We start from the raw sequence: 19,541 nt of genomic DNA, 5'->3' as shown, positions 1-19,541 counted from the left end.
TTTAGGAACATTCTCATCAGATGCTATTCATTTCTTTCAACACCCACAATTTACTTTTACATTTTTCAAAGCCTAGCTTTGTTATTTCCATAATACAAATTAAAATGAAACAAAGTGGCAAAAAAATATTCCGTCATATTATGTAATTGAGAATTGGCCAATTTATCAAATCTTTAAGATTTTTTTCTTTGGTTCAAATAATCTATTATGCCAATGTCCTGATGGAGCTCTGCTTGTATCTCCTACTCTGGAAAGGTTTTCAGAATCCATGAGAGTCAGGATAATATTATAATAAGGACAACTTTTCTGAGTTATTGTACAAAGAAGAGATTGGTTACAAATATGCACAAGTATCGGTAAGAACTTACTTGCAAACACCTCACAATTTACCCAGAGGTGCCATTTGATTTTGCATCCACGGTTAAGAACCCCTAATATAAGGAGGGGTCCTGAATGTCATGTTGCAATTACGAAAAAGAATTGCTTAAGTAATCAGAAAAGAAAATGGTATTGTTAAAAAGTTCTGGCATTGAGAGTTTGACTGAAAGAGAGAGAAGAGACAAAGCCAGGAGTCCTTGGGCTCTCCGACTAGTCCAAGTTTAACAAGCTCCCTTGGGCTTCCTTCACAATTCCCAGTGGTAGCAGTCAAAAGAAAGCCATGCCTCTCCTGTCCTCCTGACCCTCCATTTACTCATAAAACAACGGGCTTTAACAATCACGGAACAAAAACCACATTGCCCAATGTAACCTTCCAACCTCCAGAGCTGTATGGGCCGCTAATCCAGCCCACAAAAGCAGGCCGACCGCTCTTTTGTTCTGCCCGAGGCTGGGCGCAGCGCTGAGCAACAGCTGGTCGGCTCTGGAACGTCCCAGCGGCGTGCCAGGGGCCTCCGATGTTTATTTAGCGCGCTGCTGTCTCGACGAGGGGCCTCCGGTAGCCGGCTGCACGCTCGCCCGCAGAGGAGTCATGTACCGGCGCAGCTACGTCTTCCAGGCCCGCAAGGAGCAGTATGAGCGCGCCGAGGAGGCGCCGCGCGCCGCCGAGCCGGACAGCCTGGTGGAGGGCCGGGCGGCCGCGCCGAGCCTGGCGCAGCTGCAGGGGCTCGGCGAGCGCGTGGCCGCCCACGTCCAGCGGGCCCGGGCGCTCGAGCAGCGCCACGCTGTCCTGCGGAGGCAGCTGGACGCCTTCCAGCGCCTGGACGAGCTGGCCGGCCCCGAAGATGCCCTCGCCCGTCACATCGAGGGCAACCGCCAGCGCGCCCGGGATTTGGCGACCGAGCGCACCCGGTTGGAGCGCCAGGGCGCAGAGGCGCAGCGCGCCCTCTGCGAGTTCCGAAGCAAGTAAGCGCAGCCATGGGAGTAACGAGGCAGCGTGGGCCGGGAGAGCGCTGCCGCCGGAGGTGGGAGGGCCGTCTCCGGGCCCAGGCTACCGGTGACTTCATCCCGGCAGAGGCACGCACGTGTTGCATCTCCCTAGATAGGACTAGCTTCCATTTTGGTGGCACGTCATGGTTTGCATGAAATGGTGTAATTTTCTGTTAATGTCTTTTAGAGTCTAGATATAAGTTACATGCAATGAAATGCACAGATTTTGAGTGTATAGCTCAATGAGTTTGACGAATGTGTTAATAGATACCCATGTAACTACTGAAACAAGCAAGATATTCCTCTACCCCGGAAAGTTACCTTCTGCCCTTTCCCAGCCTTTGGTTCCCTCTCCCCAGTCCCCCCAAGCAGAGGCACCCAGCGTTCTGATTTCTGTCACTATAGATTACTATTGCCTGTTCTGGAATCTTCTAGACATATTCTTATGTGTCTGGCGCCTTCTGCCCTTCTGCTCAGCACAGTGTTTGTGAGATGTGTCAATGTTATTTAATCCTCACAGCCTCATCCTGTTATAGACGGTACTGCGCCCAGTTAACAGATGAGGAGACTGAGGTTCAGACAATGTAGAGATTGGGGGCAAGGTCACTCAGCTGGTGGATCGCTGCACTGGGACTGGAATTCAAGTCTTGAGCATGCTAAGTCTAACGGCCTTCACTGCATCGCAGCGGACACGTGGACATTGCTTCAGCGTGTGCCTGCTAGTGTCTGGTCCCTCAAAGTGTGATCCATGGACCAGCAGCATTGCCATCACCCAGGATCTTGTTAAAAATGGAGACTCTTGGGCCCACCCCAGAGCTCCTGAATCAGACTCTGAAAAAGACCCCCAGGTGATTCGTCGTTTAAGTTAACGACCTTGAAGTTTCAGAGGTCCTGCTCCTGGGCAATGTCCCCCTTTTTGACAGACTGAATAATGTGTTAAAATCACCCAAAAAGCTATTCAAAGAAACAAGATGCTCAGCAACTTGTCAGCATCTTTCCAGGTGATAAATGGGTGTGCGCTTTGATTCAGCTGGGCACTTCAGGGAATTTACCCTCTGATGCTCACTCCAGGAGGTGTCAAAGGGCATGTCCACCAGGATATTCACTCCAGTGTGATCTGCAATAGCAAAGGCCTGGGACCAACCTGAAGGCCTGTTAATAGGAGTCAGGTTATAAAATTGTGCTTCATTTATGTAATGGAATACTGTGCAATTGTGAAAAAAAAATAGTGTGTTATTATCATCTATTTTAAAAAGACAGGGGTCAGAGTAGAGATTTTTTGCTTGCATAAGAAAAAAGAAGACACAAGCACACACACAAAAACCTAATAACACTGGTTACCTACGGGGATAAGGAAGTAGGAGCAGAGGTGAGAGGGAGACTTTTACCTTTTTCTGTCATTTAAAAAAGTCTCTAACCATGTAAGAGATGTATCTGTTTAAAAATTATGTAAATTAATTTAAAAATACAGATGTGCAGGCCCCATCCTGGACCTCAAGTGGGGCCCAGGTTTTTTATATTTAATGAACGCCACTGGTGATTGCAGTGAACAGCCAGGTTTGAGGACCTCTGGTCTAGGGTAGCCAGAGGGTTTTCTTCAAACGTGCTTTGTGTTTGGGTTCCACATTCTCAACCCCAGCTGTGGGCAGGGTATTCAGCATTGGGTACTGAGCATATTTATCAGATCATAAGCATCGATTCCATTCCCATCAGTCCTTCTGTTTCTGGTTTTTGTTTTTTTGGCCAAATGGCACATGTGGGATCTTATTTCCCCGACCAGGGATCGAACTCCTGCCCCCTGCAGTGGAAGCATGGAGTCTTAACCACTGGACCGCCAGGGAAATCCCTGTTTCTGGTTTTGATCCACAGAAGTAGGTTTGCAGCTGGAAGAAGGTACCTGAAAATCCCTGTGGCCCTTCAAGGGAAAACTGAGGCTTGCAGAGGGCCTGTGGGTGGCAGGACTTGAACTTGGGTTTTTCACCCTAGGCCCATGCCCTTTCCAGAACACTGTGTCTTAGAGAGAAACTGTTCTTGGACTCCTGTGGAGTGAGGCCCAAAGGTAAGACTTCATTCATACTAAGGTCATGTTCCCTAAAGAAAAGGGAAGTGAATGCTGGTTGACACCCAGGGCAGTTCCATGGGTCATCAGAGTACCTCAGATCCCCAAATGGCCTTTACCTGGTCCTTGGGCCACAGTCAGCTGTGATTTGGCTGGGCGAGCATGACTCCCAGAAGCCCTCGTTGGAGGAGTGGCCATGTTGAGTCTTCCTGATTTCACCTGGTTCTGAGTCGTGTGTCCATCGTGGAGCCGACCCTTCAGGCTCTGTGATTTATTTGATAGTTCTGGTTAATTTATTCCCTCCCATTGCCCCCTGGGAGAAGTTTTGATGTTTTGAGTAGTGGGACTTGAAAATCATTATAAAAATCATGCCCATCTACATGCATGGGTACACACACCTAGTTTGGTTTAATTCCAGAGGTGAGGTGATGATTAGCCAGAGCCAGGTGAAATTAATGCAGAAATAGGAAGGTATATGCAGCCTTGTTAGGCATGTTCTTTACCTGGATAGTTGAATAATTTCAAAATCAGGTCTTCAGCACATCAAACAAAGGCTAAATAAAATAAAAACTAAATACAAAGAAAAACAAAACTACCAAAATACAATGATGAATAGAGTCAATTATCCAAATTGCTGAAAACCAAAAATAATCCTGTAAAACAATCAGGTAGTTGAAGCCAAAGTGTTTTTATCCACTTTATGAATTCACTTTTATATTCACTTCTATGAATATATGAATATATCATGAATTCTTACAATGAATTCTTTATAATGAAATCACTTGTCTGTAATAAAATATCTAGGCATGAAAATCACATTAATATGTTGTTTATTAAATATGTTTTTAAGCTACAGAAATTCTTGGATGTTTCTAACAGGAAAAAGCAATGAGAAAATTAGATTTTGTTAGCAGTTTTATTCTTAAAGCTAATTAACATTAAAAAACGTCATTTCTGGCTCCATTAGAGCCACACAGAAAAGAAACTGTTAAATGTGACATCCTGGTGTGAAAAGTAAAACTGATGCAAATATATTTTGCTTACTGGTTATAGCTGAGCTGCTTAGGTGACTCTAGAACTGGGAACACTTAGAACAGTGTTCCTATACCTCATGTTCTTCCCTGAGGTCAAGACTTCAAATTCTGAGGCATGGTTTCCCAGCACCTGTCACAGTATAAAGTCCTTGACTTGAACCTGTGGCATGGGTGTACAAGGACACAGAAAGCGACGCTTTGTGGGTTGGGCTGAGTGCTAATTAGGATTAGTTTCAACTACAAGTAAACTCCAAATTGACATTGGTTTATCCAAACAGAAGTGTGTTTCTTTCTTGTGTAAGGTCTGGACTAACAGTTTAGTATGGCACCCTACAGTATTCAAGGCCCAGAAGGCTCTGTGTGGTCTTCAAGAAGGCGGCATCCATGTTTCAGGTGCAGGAGGAAGGGATGCAGAAGGACACACCTACACCATCTCTTACTGCAGACGCCTGGAAGGGGCCACAGACATGCTTGCATCCCATTGGTCAGGACCACACTGAGCTGCAAGGAAGGCTGGGAAATGCAGTCTCCCTTCTAGGCAGCCCTGTGGCCACCAAACATGACGGGCTCTAAGTCCTATTAGAATGGATATTGGGGGCAGCTTGCATGGAACGAGGTCGGGGGTCATTTGGGAAGGGGCTTTCTCTTTCTCTGCAGGGGGTGAAATTCCCCCTAGAAGGAAACTCCTTCTGACCAGAATGATTTCTGGGGTCTCTCAGCTTCCTTGATCTTTACCATTCTTTAGAAGTCCAGGGAAGAAGTCGACTAGGAAAAAAAAAATACACCTGCTCCTAGTATCTGCTGCTTTATTAATCTTGTGTATGTTTAACTTTGAGGGTGTCCCTGCTCTACCCAGGCAGCATGGTGTGGCTGTCAGGACACAGTTTTGTTGTCAGACTCACATCTGAGTCCTGCACCCCTCTCTTAGTTTGGAATCCTTGAAGCCCAGCCTGAGAAAGTTGCTTATTTGGGAGGTGGCATCAGGCAGCACCAGTTGCTGAGTGAGGAGGTTAGGCAGGAAGGGAAGGAGCCAACACTGAGTGCGTCATCCGGCAAGTTACCTGCAGGGCCACTGGAGGCCACCTGCGGGGTGGAGAGCACACCTCAGTGATCCCAGCTGAGGGCCAGGGAGCCAGGGTGTGTACGTACCCACTCGCCCTGTCAGAGCTTGCAGGCTGCTCCCAGGAGCACTGACTCACTGACCCGTCCAGCCTGCCCTGGCTGCCACCCCACAGGAGGCCCTTGGTGTGCAGGGCAAGGCCGTACAGATGCGGGTGAAGTGCCAGGAGCACCTGCGGAGACCTCGGGACAGTTTCTCAACCTCGGTTTCCTCATCTTTCACGAGGGGCTAACAGAAACTGCTGTATGCTAGGGTTTTGTGAGGATTAAATGGCGTAATCCAGAAAAGCTGACTCATGATGATAAATACAATAGTATAGGGTAGCCGGACCAGGTCAGGATAGTGGTGTTTGATGTAATAGATTGTTAGTACAGCCTCCCAGTCTCTGTGCTGCCGCTGCAGTTGGGGTACAGGTGTGCTGGGATCTGAGTCCTGCATCTTCGGGTGGCGGGGAAGGGGCACTGGGGGGTTGGGGCTGGGACTTCGGGCTGGGAGACTCCTGCTCCACCTGTGGTGCCACTGGCGGCACTTCCTGCGTGTGCCTTGATGTGTAGAAGGTTGGGAAGGAGTGGGCTCCAAAATGCAGCATCAGCTCCTGCTTCCCTTAATGAGAGGGGTAGGACTCGGGTTAGTTGAATGCTGATTGTGTGACCACACGTACTAGATCACGGAAGCTGCCCAACTCTCCCTTCTGTGTCCCATCTGCAGGTATGAAAATGAGTGTGAGTGTCAGCTGCTGCTGAAAGACATGCTCAAACGGCTAAACAAGGTGAGCTGAGACCATCCTTGGGTTTGAGTAGATTCACTACAAGATTGAGCTAAATGGCTGAACAATTGTTTCACACACTGCCTCTTTGTGTTCTTTCAGGATTCCCCTATTTCTTTTTCTGTCATTCTCCTTCTTTCTTAAAAAATTTATTTTCATGAGGTATAGTTGATTTATAATATTGTGTTAATTTCTGCTGTACAACAAAGTGATTCAGTTATGCACATATATACATTCTTTTTCATATTCTTTTCCATTATGGTTTATCACAGGATATTGAATACAGTTCCTGGTGCTCTACAGTAGAACCTTGTCGTTTATCCATCCTATATACACTAGTTTGCATCTGGTAACCCCAAACTCCCAATCCCTCCCTCCCCTACCACCCTCCCCCTTGGCAACCACAAGTCTGGTCTCTATGTCTGTGTGTCACTCTCCTTTTTGACTTTGTAATTTCAGCTAAATCTTTGTGAGTGAATGCACACACCCACACACACTCCTCTACCACAAGCTAAATGAGCTCGTGAGAGATCCCTAGATGGTTAAGCTCATTGGTTTGATAACTTGGCTCTCAAAATGGGCCAACGTTACAGAGACTGGCTGTTGTTTGCAGCAAACTTAGGAGGGAACTTTCTCCGGGCAGTGGTTATTTGGATGCAATGCTACCTTATCCTGTTGGCTAAGAGTCTTTTTTTTTTTTTTTTTTTCTGTATGCGGGCCTCTCACTGTTGTGGCCTCTCCCGTTGCGGAGCACAGGCTCCGGACGCGCAGGCTCAGCGGCCATGGCTCACGGGCCCAGCCGCTCCGCGGCCTGTGGGATCTTCCCGGACCGGGGCACGAACCCGTGTCCCCCGCATCGGCAGGCGGACTCCCAAACACTGCGCCACCAGGGAAGCCCTTGGCTAAGAGTCTTGAGATTACTCCTCCCCAGGGAAAGTCTCAAGAGAATAGAGGACGAAATTTCCTTTTACCCTCAAGCTGCTCACTCTTGAAGCATGAACAGTCACCATGTGCAAGGCACCAGGATTCTGAGCTTCTTGCTGGAGACCGTCCTGCAGAGGTTGGGTGGAGTTGTTCTTTGCAGGGGCAGTTTCCTTCTTTGGATCCTCCATCACCCTCCTAACTGATTAGATTTTCTGCTGTAGCCCAGAGAACTTGACTACCAGATAGCAGAATAACTGTGGACCACAGAGGTTGGACAAAACCAGGGATGGCAAAGAGCTGTAAGCATTATCCTTTACTGATTATTTCAGAGCTCAGATGTCAGAGGGGAAGGACCTATGGGAACTGGTTATTTGAAAGGTTGCTTGTTCAGGGTACCTGGCTGCCTTCCCCCTTCCCCGTTCCCCACCCCTAACCTCATTGCTGATAAAATCCATCACCCTTCCCTTATGCGCCCAGATGTGGCCTTAAGATTCTTCTCCACCTGGTTGCCATATGATCCAGCAATCCCACTCCTGGGCATACATCCGGACAAAACTCTAATTCAAAAAGATACATGTACCCCAGTGTTCATAGCAGCACTATTTACAATAACCAAGACATGGAAACAACCTAAGTGTCCATTGACAGATGAATGGATAAAGAAGATGTGGTATTTATATACAACAGAATACTACACAGCTATAAAAAAGAATGAAATAATGCCATTTGCAGCAACATGGATGGACCTAGAGATTATCATACTCAGTGAAGTAAGTCAGAAAGAGAAAGACAAATATTGTATGATATTGCTTATATGTGGAATCTAAAATATGACACAAATGAACCTATCTATGAAACAGAAACAGACTCACAGACATAGAGAACTGACTTGTGGTTGCCAAGGGGGAGGGGGGTGGTGGTGGAGGGATGGATTGGGAGTTTGGGGTTAGCAGATGCAAACTAGTATATATATATATATATATATATAGGATGGATAAACAACAAGGTCCTACTGTAGAGCACAGGGAACTGTATTCAATATCCTGTGATAAACCATGAAAGAATGTGAAAAAGAATGTATATATGTGTATAACTGAATCACTTTGCTGTACAGCAGAAATTAACACCACATTGTAAATGAACTATATTTCAATAAAATAAATTTTTAAAAAATAAGATGCTTCTCCACATGGAACCCCAGGCAACTTCAGACGGTCAGGGTTAGCTCAGGGTTAGCTCGGATTGTTTGCCACTAATTTCCTGGCTTTGTCCAACGTCTGTTGTCTAGGATTATTCCACTAGTTGGTGGGAAAGTCAGAACTACACTCTAGGGACACTGACTTTTGCTTTGTGTATGTTACTGACTGTATGATATTTCTGTGACCATCTCTGTGTGAGCATCTAATGTATTGTCCAACTTGGGACACTGTGTGAAGGAGATGCTGTCAGTAATTATGCAGGTCGATTGTTAGAAGCTGGACTGTCTCAGGCCAGTGGAACAGATGGGCACACAGAAGTGAGCACAGAGATGGCGGGGAGGGTGTCCTGCAGGGGAGCCCTAAGCACACAGCTCATGATTGGCCGTGTGCTGAGCTGGGTTGCAAGGACCCAAGGCCTGCTGCAAGTCTGAGTAGATTGGGGCCTTATTAGCATTTGACCTCACTCAGCTTTCAGCTGACACTTGTAGCTCACCCCCATTTGTGTTTTTGGTGGTGATTCCAGGCTGTCAGGTGGGGCCGCCGTCTTGTCCATCAGCCGAGGCCTTCAGGAACAGGGACACCTGACACCCTTCGCCTTTAGGTACCAGTTCAGCCCCTCCGCAGCACCACCTCGTTTTGCTTTGTGACTATTTGGCCTCCCTGCAAGCAGGGCTCTCTCTGGACTGGGCCCTAAGGTTGTTGCTCACATGGTGCCATCCTGGGCATTCCTTGAAGAAGAGAGAGAAAGAACTTAGTCCTTCTTTTTACCTTTGGTGGCAAGTGACACTGGATTTAAAAACAAGCTCAAATCTTCTGTTTTTTTTTTTCTCTCTCTTATTACAAAAGCAATGCCTATTCCCAGTAGAAAAATAAGGCAGTAGAAAGAAAATGAAAAATAAAGGAAAGGCATTCCACCATTTCCCCCCGTCATACTGTGATGTACCATGTGGACAATTGGGGTATGAGTCCCGTGAGAATGTTACGAAGGTTCTGGGGAAAGATAGGACCAAGTGTGCGGGCAGGCAGGGGCCGCATAGGCATCGGCGTGGCTGTTTCCGCGTCCAGGGAAAGACACTTCTCCTCACAAGAACTGTGCCATCCAGAACAGGAGGGTAGCCTGCTAGCAGGACACTTATCTGTGAGGCTTCATCTCTCTGAGACTCACCTTCTTTGTCTGGAAAATGGGAGCAATGCTAGTTCCCACCACCATAGGAGCAGGTGTCCTTCTGCATGCCTGGTGAGAGTTAAATGACATCATAATGCACGTGACCTGCCTGTTACAGTTGTTATTACAGGTCACGTGATGTGATGGACACCAGCTTAGTTTTCTCAGGAAGTGGCTGCATGCCCCTGGTGGAGTGGGAGTGCATGGAGGAACAGCTTTTTAGCAGCTGTGAGTTTATTTTTATGACTACCTTTTCTCTATAGCAGGTGACATTTAAAAAAAGTTTCTTTTTAAATACACGTCAATAAACATGAATCAATTTGAAAAAAATACAGGGTGAGTCATAGTAGAAGATTTTGGATGTAGCAGAAATCACAGACACAGGATGCAAATACAGTGAATCAGGAGGTCCCTGCACTAGCTCATGGGAGCCTCGGAACAGCCTTTTGGATTTTGTTTATTTTACCCTCAGATAACCCAGTCTGATTGCCCCTCTGTCAGGGGGGAACTCGCCCTTGCTGAGGCTAAATGACTTCAGAGACCCCCAGCCCAGCCGCGGCAGGTGTGGGCAAGAGCGAAGTGCTCTGTGTCCACAGCTCATTCTTTCCCTCCCAAGGACAGTCAGGGAATCGCTGTCTCTCAGGAGACAGACACAGAGCCAGAGTCTCTGGGTGAAGGTGGCCACTTCCCACTAGATGTTGGTGCCCTGTCCATCCCCCCAGGCCGCCTTCAATGTCACATAGAGATGCTAAGCCCGCTGGCAGCTTCCTGCATCTGTCTGGCTTGGGAACATCTGCAGTCGCAGGGGGCACAGTCCAGAAGTGTGGGCATTATCACCCCAGGGGCAACCCTCAGCCACTGGGGGCAGGAGGGTGTGGCTGAGTCCCTGGCTGGCCCACCCCTCGTCCCGACAGTTCAGAGGTGAGTTTCCCAGTCTCCTGGGGGGTCCCCAGCAGGACTGAGCCCATTGCCCACAGTGGGAACCCACTCATTCCACACCTTTATTGGCTTTGCTCTTTTCCCTGTGTCACTACCCCACCCCTTCCAGTGCTCCTGGGATTATCTCTCAAATAAGGGACCCCTTCCCAGTCCTTGCCTTGGGGTCTGCTTCTGAAAACTCAAATTAAGACAACCCCTCAAGGGTCAGCCAGCTGGACCTTCAGGTTCTCTGTCCACTGAGATGGTCACTGGAGAAGAAGGAGGTGAAATGGTACAGTAGAATTCATATCTTGTTGGCTGTCGGTGATATCATTGATTTTAGTTGACAAAGCTTTGAATATCTACAGACATCACATCAACTGGGTTTTTACTGACAATGCAGCCTAATGTCTGTTTCCTTTGGTCTCTTTGGAAGGGATTGATCCCTGGGTGTGGCTATGTGAAATGGGGTACACTAGGAATCTCTGACCCAGTCTTTGAATCTGGCTTGGAAAATATCACAATGTATGGGCAGGACTGCGTGCCACCATGTTCATAAAGCTGCCATCTGTGTATATTGCCCAGGTAATTAAGTGCCTGTTTTTTTTTTTTTTTTTTTTTTTGGTACACGGGCCTCTCACTGCTGTGGCCTCTCGCGTTGCGGAGCACAGGCTCCGGACGCGCAGGCTCAGCAGCCACGGCTGACGGGCCCAGCCGCTCCGCAGCATGTGGGATCTTCTCAGACCGGGGCACGAACTCGTGTCCCCTGCATCGGCAGGCGGACTCTCAACCACTGCACCACCAGGGAAGCCCAAAGTTGTGTATCTTAAACGTGTCTGGAAAGGAGCAAGAGGCAGGGGAGTTCAGGGGGGTGAAAGGACAGGGCACGAAGCTTTTGATTCCAGGGCTACAAGCCTTCATATGTCCAGGAATTCCTCTGAGGCTGGAAATGAACTTCTGGAGAAGAGGACAGCCATCTGGGGAAGAAGAGTTTAGGAGGAGGCTGGCGGTGGGCAGCTGGAAGAACAGAAGGCGGAGGAAGTGTGAGGAAGGATGCAGGGGGTGAGAGTGGAGTGGAGAAGGCGAGGTGGTGGGAAGAGGGTGGCGAGCGGCAGGGCGTGCCCAGCTCCTCCAGGTCAGTGTGAGCCCTGGAAGGAAAGCAGCTCTAACATTTTTGGAAAGGTTTTTGACGTCCAGGCTTGAAGTAGCTGTTTTTTTAAATCAAACCCTAATTAACTAGAAATCTTAGTGACTTTGAATACCCATTCTTTAGCAGTTGGTTTTTTTGGTTTTTGTTTATTTTTTTAGTTGGGCTGGATTTGGGGCTGCGTGTGGATACAGACAGTTGGGTTTTTAATGGATTTCCAGCATCACTGTGATTGGGTTGGCAAGGCTGATTTTTCAAGGGTGTATAGGACTCTAGTTATTTCTTCAGTTACTTTCTCAAAAATCGTCTAGGCCAGCGGTTCTGAAACTTCCTGTGCATCAGCGTCACCTGGAGGGCATGTTAAAACACAGACTCCTGGGCCTCTACCCCAGAAATTCTGATCCGGTAGGTCTGGGATCCACCAGATTTTTTATGTTTCTAATCATTTCCAGATGGTGTGGTCCAGGGACCACACTTTGAGAACCACTGGCCTAGATGAAAACATACACAGTATCAGGGCTGGAGTGTTTTCTAAAATTAGAATATTGGCCCAGAGTCTCGATTTGGAAAAATCTAGACGCTTTGGCTGGTGGATCTTTTGAAAATGCAGCTGACAGCATCCAAAAGCATAATAAAAACACAAGCGTCTACACATTTCTGAGTTCTGGTGCAAACAAAAGAAAACACTTCTAAACGAATTCTTCTCCCTGTATCAGCAACTGCACATTCCAGCGGCAGCTACTCACCTTTGGGAGTTTTCCCGGGCAATTTATCAGATGATTGTCTTCAAACCAAGAGAATGTGCTTGCAGAGCATCTGGTTACTCTCTCTCTTAAGGACGAATGTGGGCTGGCCTTTTACTATCACTCTTTTAAAGGTTGGCTGATGGGACCTAAGAGTGGTTGTTTGGCTTGACCCTGAGAGGGAAGTAGGGAACGGACAGCACCTTGCAGGACAGGGTCAGGACTCAGCCCTCAACTCCTGACTAGTAGAGTGAAGATCGCATTCCCATTATCTCCAGGTAACCTCTGTTAACTAGCTGAACGGCCCACTGGTGCGATATCTCCCGTCCGTATCCCGTCCGTAAGGTGAGACTCCAGTTTCTGAGCTGCGCTTGTCAGACTCCTCGGGTTCCATGGATTTGCTGAAGGGCCTCTGAGGGAGGAGTGTTGCCAGCTGATCGGGGTTCCCTTCATGTCCTTCAAGAAGCACATCTCTGCTTTCCTTCTGTTTGTTGGCTTCCCTGGGATATTTTGTTTGAAGGATGACACATGTGGCTTTAAAAAGTTTGAGGACCAATGACCTTTAGGGTCCCTTCTATTTTTTTTTAAATTAATTAATTTGGTTGCACCGGGTCTTAGTTGTGGCTCGAGGGCTTCTTAGTTGTGGCATGTGAACTCTTAGTTGCGGCATGCACGTGGGATCTAGTTCCCTGACCACAGATTGAACCCGGGCCTCCTGCATTGGGAGCTTGGAGTCTTAACCACTGCACAACCAGGAAAGTCCAGGGTCCCTTCTATTTCTAAAATCTTGAGTGTTCGATCCCTTTATAACACAAAAGGTCCTTGAAACCTCATTTTCAGTTCTTCAGCTCCGGTAATTATGTATCAATTGTGGATGAATTTTTGGTAAAAATTAAGATCCTTTGAGAATTCCCTGCCCCATTCCATCCTCAGCAGTCTTGAGGGGCCGAGGATGGGGAGGGTAGAAAAGCAACCCGAAGGTGAAGGTGAAGCTCAGTTCTCCACCCAGCACTGCCTCATCTCTGCCCCGGATTTAGCCACACCCACTCAGCAGTGTCCCATCCCCAGAGCTGAGAATCACTTTCACAAGGAACCACCATGACTCAAGGGGGTGGGGCTGATTTTCCTTCCCGTCAGTGTGGTCCTAGTAGGATTGTTGGCAAGATGACAGTCATGTGACCATGTGGGCCAATCGCAGCTCTCTCAGAGATGTGACTCCTGGGGGCCGAGATGAATGCCTTTAGAGCTGGGTCATCCCAAGGGCAGTGCCGCGGACCCCAGCTGCTTAGATTGCTGGGACTGCCCTGGTTTCTGTCCTTCCCAAGGCCTGTAAATTACCCAGGATCTATCTGGCTCCTCAGCCCTTTCCCACTGCTGGAAAGACACCCAGGCTTTCTTTCCTTCACCATGTCTCTCATGAAGGGGCTTCCCCAGGCTTATGTGACAGTCCTGAGTAATTCAGAAAGCCATTCACTAGGACCTCCAAGGGGCCCCCCACCTTCCCTGGGGCGTTTGCACAAGAGCATCAGTAATGCTCTGCTCTCCCTGGGGGCTGGGGGCGGGGAGTCGGGCAGCACAGGTCTTGAAACAAGGACAATACTGTTATGTTTTCATTGCACTCTGTGTGACCATCCCTGTGACACGGGATTTGAGGACCCATCATTAAGCCCCCAGGATGGTAAACTCCTGAAGGCAGAGCGTATCAAAAGTCAGCGACTGGTTAACTCATTTATCAAAGGAATGAGCCCAGAAGCTAAAACACCCAAAGACGGATTTCACATTATTTTAGTTCAGAGCCCTGTACCTGGAGACATGTATCCCTTTTAATAATTTGGTTCATTCTTTTACTTCTGATTTAAAAATAATACTTCAAACCATGGGTGGGTCCCTTAAAGGGTGTGATTTTCGCACATGCTGTTGCTTCTCTCGATGGGCAGCGGAGTCTGGACAGCGGAGGCTCAGCTCCAGGGCTGAGAAGTGGGCGGCACCTCAGGGAAAGCATGCAGGAGAGTCCAGGGGCTGCGGGTGAGGAACCGGCTCTGGGTCTTGGAGTCCTTCCCTTCTTCCCTCCCCACCTGTTTGCCCAGTGATGGCATCCCTGGTATCCATGAAGGGATTTCAGAGTCTTCATGGGAAAGGATTTGGTAACCGGAAATTAGAGGCTGAAAGGGCTGTGGGATTCACCCTAGAGCAGGAGACACTGAGGAAGACAAGATGGTCCACATGTCTAAAATCAGTCCTCTAGACCTTCCGTGTCCAGCGCAGGGGCCACTAGCCATGTGATGCTGGGGAGGGGTCAAAATGCAGAGAGTTCAAATCGATGTGATGTGTTGTGAGTGTGAAATACACACCAGGTTTCAAAGACCTAGCCTGGAAAAAAGGAAAATATCTCATCAATAGCTTTCAAAATGTTGATGACATGATAAAATGATAAGATTTGGGGTGAAATAAAATACATTGTTAAAATTAATTTCACCCATTTCTTTTATTTGATGGGGCTACTAAGACATTTAAAATTATGCCTGAGGGTTGGACAAGCCTGTATTAGAATAACATTTAATTAAAAAATTTTTTAATTATTATTATTTTTTTGGCTGCATTGGGTCTTTGTTGCTGCGCGCGGGCTTTCTCTAGTTGTGGCGAGCGGGGGCTACTCTTCATTGTAGTGCACGAGCTTCTCATTGCGGTGGCTTCTCTTGTTGTGGAGCATGGGCTCTAGGTGCGCGGGCTTCAGTAGTTGTGGCTCATGGGCTCAGTGGTTGTGGCTCACGGGCTTAGTTGCTCCGCAGCATATGGGATCTTCCCAGACCAGGGATCGAACCTGTGTTCCCTGCATTGTCAAGCAGATTTTTAACCACTGCACCACCAGGGAAGTCCCAACTTATTTAATTTTTGCTTGCATAAACCCACACAAAAGGCATGTGTGAAGGTACATTGCTAACGAATGCAAACTGACTAATCTGATCTAGCACAACTCTTAAGTTCTTTAAGATAAACTCTGAAGTTCTCTTGGGTAAATAAAATAGTTTCAGAGGTTTGAGTTGGGTGAGGGTTAGCCGATACCTGACAATCTTGCTGAAGTTTCAGACCAAATTCACGTGAATGGATATTTTTAAAATAAGCCTTTTTTCTGATGCAGTCCCCTAAGGTTCATACAACCTCTTCTCCAGGCTCCATGAAGTCCCAGATCTCTGCCGTTTTAGGTGCTAAGGCAACACTTTGCATGAAAAGCTCATTCAAGGTAGGTGATACAATAGGGTCAGGATTCTGGTATCCTTGCTGTCAGCATCAGACAATCATATCTCCCTACACCAGCGGTCTTTTACAGGAATGATTATAAGGAATCAAGTGCCTTTCCTAAGAGTACAGGCCTAATGCCTCCCTGGAACCTAAACGCTATTAGTACCAGGATGGCGCGTGTCTCAAAGTATCTTGGCCTGTCCACATGCCTTGACTGTCTTAACTCTCTTCACACAGTGGTAGGAATTATCTTAAATATTTTAGCAAACCACATTTCTACCTTTGTTAGTGAGAGTGCATTGCTAACATTCATCATGCTTTTTAACAAGTCATTAGGAAGTCAGTAAAAATTCACTTAGCAAGCCTTCAGGTATTGGCAGGTGGGCATGGCAGAGGGGGCAAGGAACTTGGACCTGTAACATCTTGCTGAATTGTTGAAGTATTTAAGTCAGTTCCAGACATCACAGCACTATCTTATGAATAGCACAAATACTTACTCATACCTATTTGATTGATCCAAACAAGATCAATAAGATATGGGCTTCCCTGGTGGCGCAGTGGTTAAGAATCCACCCGCCAATGCAGGGGACATGGGTTTGAGCCCTGGTCTGGGAAGATCCCACATGCTGCGGAGCAGCTAAGCCCGTGCACCACAACTACTGAGCCCGTGCTCTAGAGCCCGTGTGCCACAACTACTGAAGCCCATGCGCCTAGAGCCCGTGCTCCGCAACAAGAGAAGCCCGTGTGCAGCAACGAAAACTCAACGCAGCCAAAAATAATAAATAAATTTATTGAAAAAAAAGATCAATGAGATAAAAAAGTTGGTGAATTATCAAAAAGTTTGGTGAGAACATTCAATCTTCTGTCCTAAGTGTTATTTCCAACTTGAAAGGAACAAACACTATTCACCACAGCAATCATGCTAAAACATGAATTTTATGTTGAAGATGTATGGCCTCGAGGTGTCAACAGTCCTTGGGAGAAAACTATTAAAATTAAGGTTTCCTATCCGATAGGCTGTCTTTTCACTTCGTTGATGGTCTCTGTGCACAGCTTTTCTGAGTTTGATCTGGTCTCACTTGTTAATTTTTGATTTAGCTGCTTGTGCTTTAGGTGTCATGTTCAAAAAAATCATTGCCAACACCCATGTCAGGGAGCTTTTTTCCTGTTTTCTTCTTGGAGTTTTTGTTTCAGTATTAAATTATTTAAATCTTTAATCCATTTAGAATTCATTTTTGTGAATGGTAAGATAGGGGTCTAGCTTCATTCTATTTTATTTGTTTATTTTTAACCTTTATTGTAGTATGGTTGATTTACAGTGTTGTGTTAGTCTAGCTTCATTCTGAAATAAAGGTTTCAGTGTTAAGGGAAAACTGTTTCTTAGTCTTAGAAACTCAACTCACTGATGATAGGATATAGAACAAATATAGATGTAACTTAAATTTTAAGGTTATCGGTATATAAATATACACTTTCTCCCTGATCTTTCTAGATCAAAGCTTATCAATCCTGGCACTATTGACACTTCAGACTGGAGAATTCTTTGTTGTGTAGGGTTGTCCTAAGTATTGTAGGATATTTAGCAGCATTGGTGGCTGCTACCCACTAGACACCGGTAGTAACACCCCCCGCTCGCCGCCCCCCCCGCCCCTCCCCCAAGTGGTGACAATTTAAAAAGCCTCGAGATTGTGCCAAATGTCCCCTTGGGGGCAAAATCACTCTCCGCTGAGAACTACTCTTCTAGACCAGGTCCAATGGCCTAACCCAGTGCTTGGCTAGAAATGCAGAATCTCTGACGCCCTGCCAGACCCACCAAACAAGTCTGCATTTTGGTAAGGCCCTGGCCGATGTCACACCCACGCCTGTGCTCTCCGCCCCCAGCCCCCCGCGGCCCCTCAGAGTCGATGCCTCTCATTGCAGGAGGCAGATGAAACCCTGCTGAGTAATCTGCGACTTCAGATCGAAGCCCAGTTTCTGCAGGATGACATCAGTGCGGCCAAGGACAGGTACAAAAAGGTAACCATGACCCTTCTGTAGCCCTTCCCCCCAGAAAACCAGTTCAGGGCACTTGTGGCTGAAAAAATGGGGTGGCTGGAGTGGGCTGCCCTGTGTGCGGTGCCCCGAACCAAGCGGGGCTGGGCTGGTTGCTGGATGGAACCTAGTGAGCCAGACCTGCAGGGCTATGGGAGGGGTGGCAGTGTGTGTGTGTGTGTGTGTGTGTGTGTGTGCGCGCGCGCACGTGGGGGGGGTATGTGTGTGGGGTGTGTGGGGGGGTTATGGGTCAGGGGGAGCCAATATCTGTGCAGGACGTTACAGTCCACAGAGTAATTGCACACAGATCTGTCTTGATTAAGCTGTAGCCTATTGACTGGTTCAGCTCAGAAAATGGAGAAAACGCAAAAATCGTAATTTTTTAGCACTATCTCTGAGGGAACACATGGCATGCAGGGGCCTCCTCGCATGTAGCGCTGTGCTCTGCCCCCACCCCCACCAGCTTCTCACAGGCCTCACGATGGGGGGGCCTTGGTGTTCTGGAAAAGTCCAGTCCTGGAGCTGTGTAACCAAGGGCCAGTGGCCTAACCTCTCTGAGCTTCTTCATCTTCGAAATGCAAACGCCAGACTCTCCTTCCTGCACAGCCGTATTATCTGAGCATAGACACCTGTGGGCCTGGCCATGAGCCTCAACCCCTGGGGCTGACCTCTCCAGGGGGCCTGGCCTCCCTCCAGCTGCAGTATCTGTGTCTCTGCCTCAGGACGGATGTGCACCAGTCAGCGGAGGGCAGGTCTGCCTCACAGGAAATGTTGGGGAGTTAATGCCCCAGGAGCAGCCTCAGCCAGGGACGAATGGAGTTGGTGGATACGTACCCCAGCTCCCTCTGCACCGGCTCCCAGAGAGCCCTGCTAGGACTGGTGCCCACAGGGGTAATTCACCTGATAACACAGTGTCTCACCTCCCTGCTCCACTGCTCATGTTTCCTGCCATCTTTGCCCAAGCAAACTATTTGCACCTAGATCCTTCCCCCAGGGTCTGTATCTTACTCAACTGGGGCTGCTATAACAAAGTACCACGGACTGGGTGGCTTATGAGCAACAGAAATTCATTCCTCTCAGTTCTGGAGCCTGGAGCACCGAGATCAGCATGCCGGCAGGGTTGGGTTCTGGTGAGGACCCTCTTCCTGGCTTGCAGACGGCTGCCTTTTTGCCATGCACTCACCTGGCCTTTCCTAGATCCGTATCCATAGAGAGAGTGACTGCCTTTCTTATCAGGGCACTAATCCCGCCTTGGGGGCCCCACCTTCATGCCCTCATCTAAATCTAATTGTTCCCCAAAGGTCGCACCTCCAAATACTATCCTGCTGGGGGTTAGGGCTTCAGCACGTGAATTTTGGAGGGACACAACTTTCGATCTATAACTTTCTGCTTCTGGGGAAACCCACACTGAGGCAACGTGAGGTAATATGGGTGAAGCACCTGGTACAACCTAGAACTTGGCAAGTGCTCAGGCAGCATCAGAGTCCCTTCCTGCCTCTGTGGGTGCCTGCTGCATTGTCTCACTGAATCCCAAAAAATAGCCTCAAGAGACAGTGTCCTAGGTTCCCTGTCAGCAGAGCCTGAGGTGCATATAGGTGGGACGGGGGGCAGGAAGGCGCAGGGGAAGAGACTGAGCTGGAGTCCAGGCTCAGCCTGATCCCACGGGGGCTCTGGAGCATGAATCGCACCACAAGCTTGGTCCCACCTTGAGGCAAGAGCGTTGGTCTTGTGTCCTGGGCCAGGAGTCATTGGTCCGGGTGGGGGATGGTGTGGCATTGGGGGCAGTCGCATAGCTTCCTGGCAGGATGACCACTGTGTGGCCGAGGGCAG

General features: G+C 48.0%; 1 protein-coding gene across 4 annotated transcripts in view; it reads left to right on the top strand.

Annotated features, from left to right (window-relative positions):
• BFSP1 (beaded filament structural protein 1) overlaps window positions 1–19,541 on the top strand; it is a 66,560-nt gene that overhangs the window by 27,982 nt on the left and 19,037 nt on the right. Inside the window, exons 1-3 of one of the 4 annotated variants that reach the window (XM_059036366.2) lie at window positions 876–1,341; window positions 6,287–6,347; window positions 17,601–17,696. In XM_059036366.2, coding sequence (XP_058892349.1) covers window positions 968–1,341; window positions 6,287–6,347; window positions 17,601–17,696 — 531 coding nt within the window. In that variant the 5' untranslated portion in view covers window positions 876–967. Of the gene's footprint in view, window positions 1–875; window positions 1,342–2,188; window positions 2,214–3,358; window positions 3,425–6,286; window positions 6,348–17,600; window positions 17,697–19,541 lie in introns of those variants that run through there. The other 3 variants (XM_067014184.1, XM_067014185.1, XM_067014183.1) reach the window with 3 other exon arrangements.

This window comes from Kogia breviceps, chromosome 14 (assembly GCF_026419965.1).
Source record: "Kogia breviceps isolate mKogBre1 chromosome 14, mKogBre1 haplotype 1, whole genome shotgun sequence".
Taxonomy (NCBI): Eukaryota; Metazoa; Chordata; class Mammalia; order Artiodactyla; family Physeteridae; genus Kogia; species Kogia breviceps.
The sequence above is the reverse complement of the archived record's forward strand: the minus strand, read 5'-3'. Positions and strand labels throughout refer to the sequence as shown.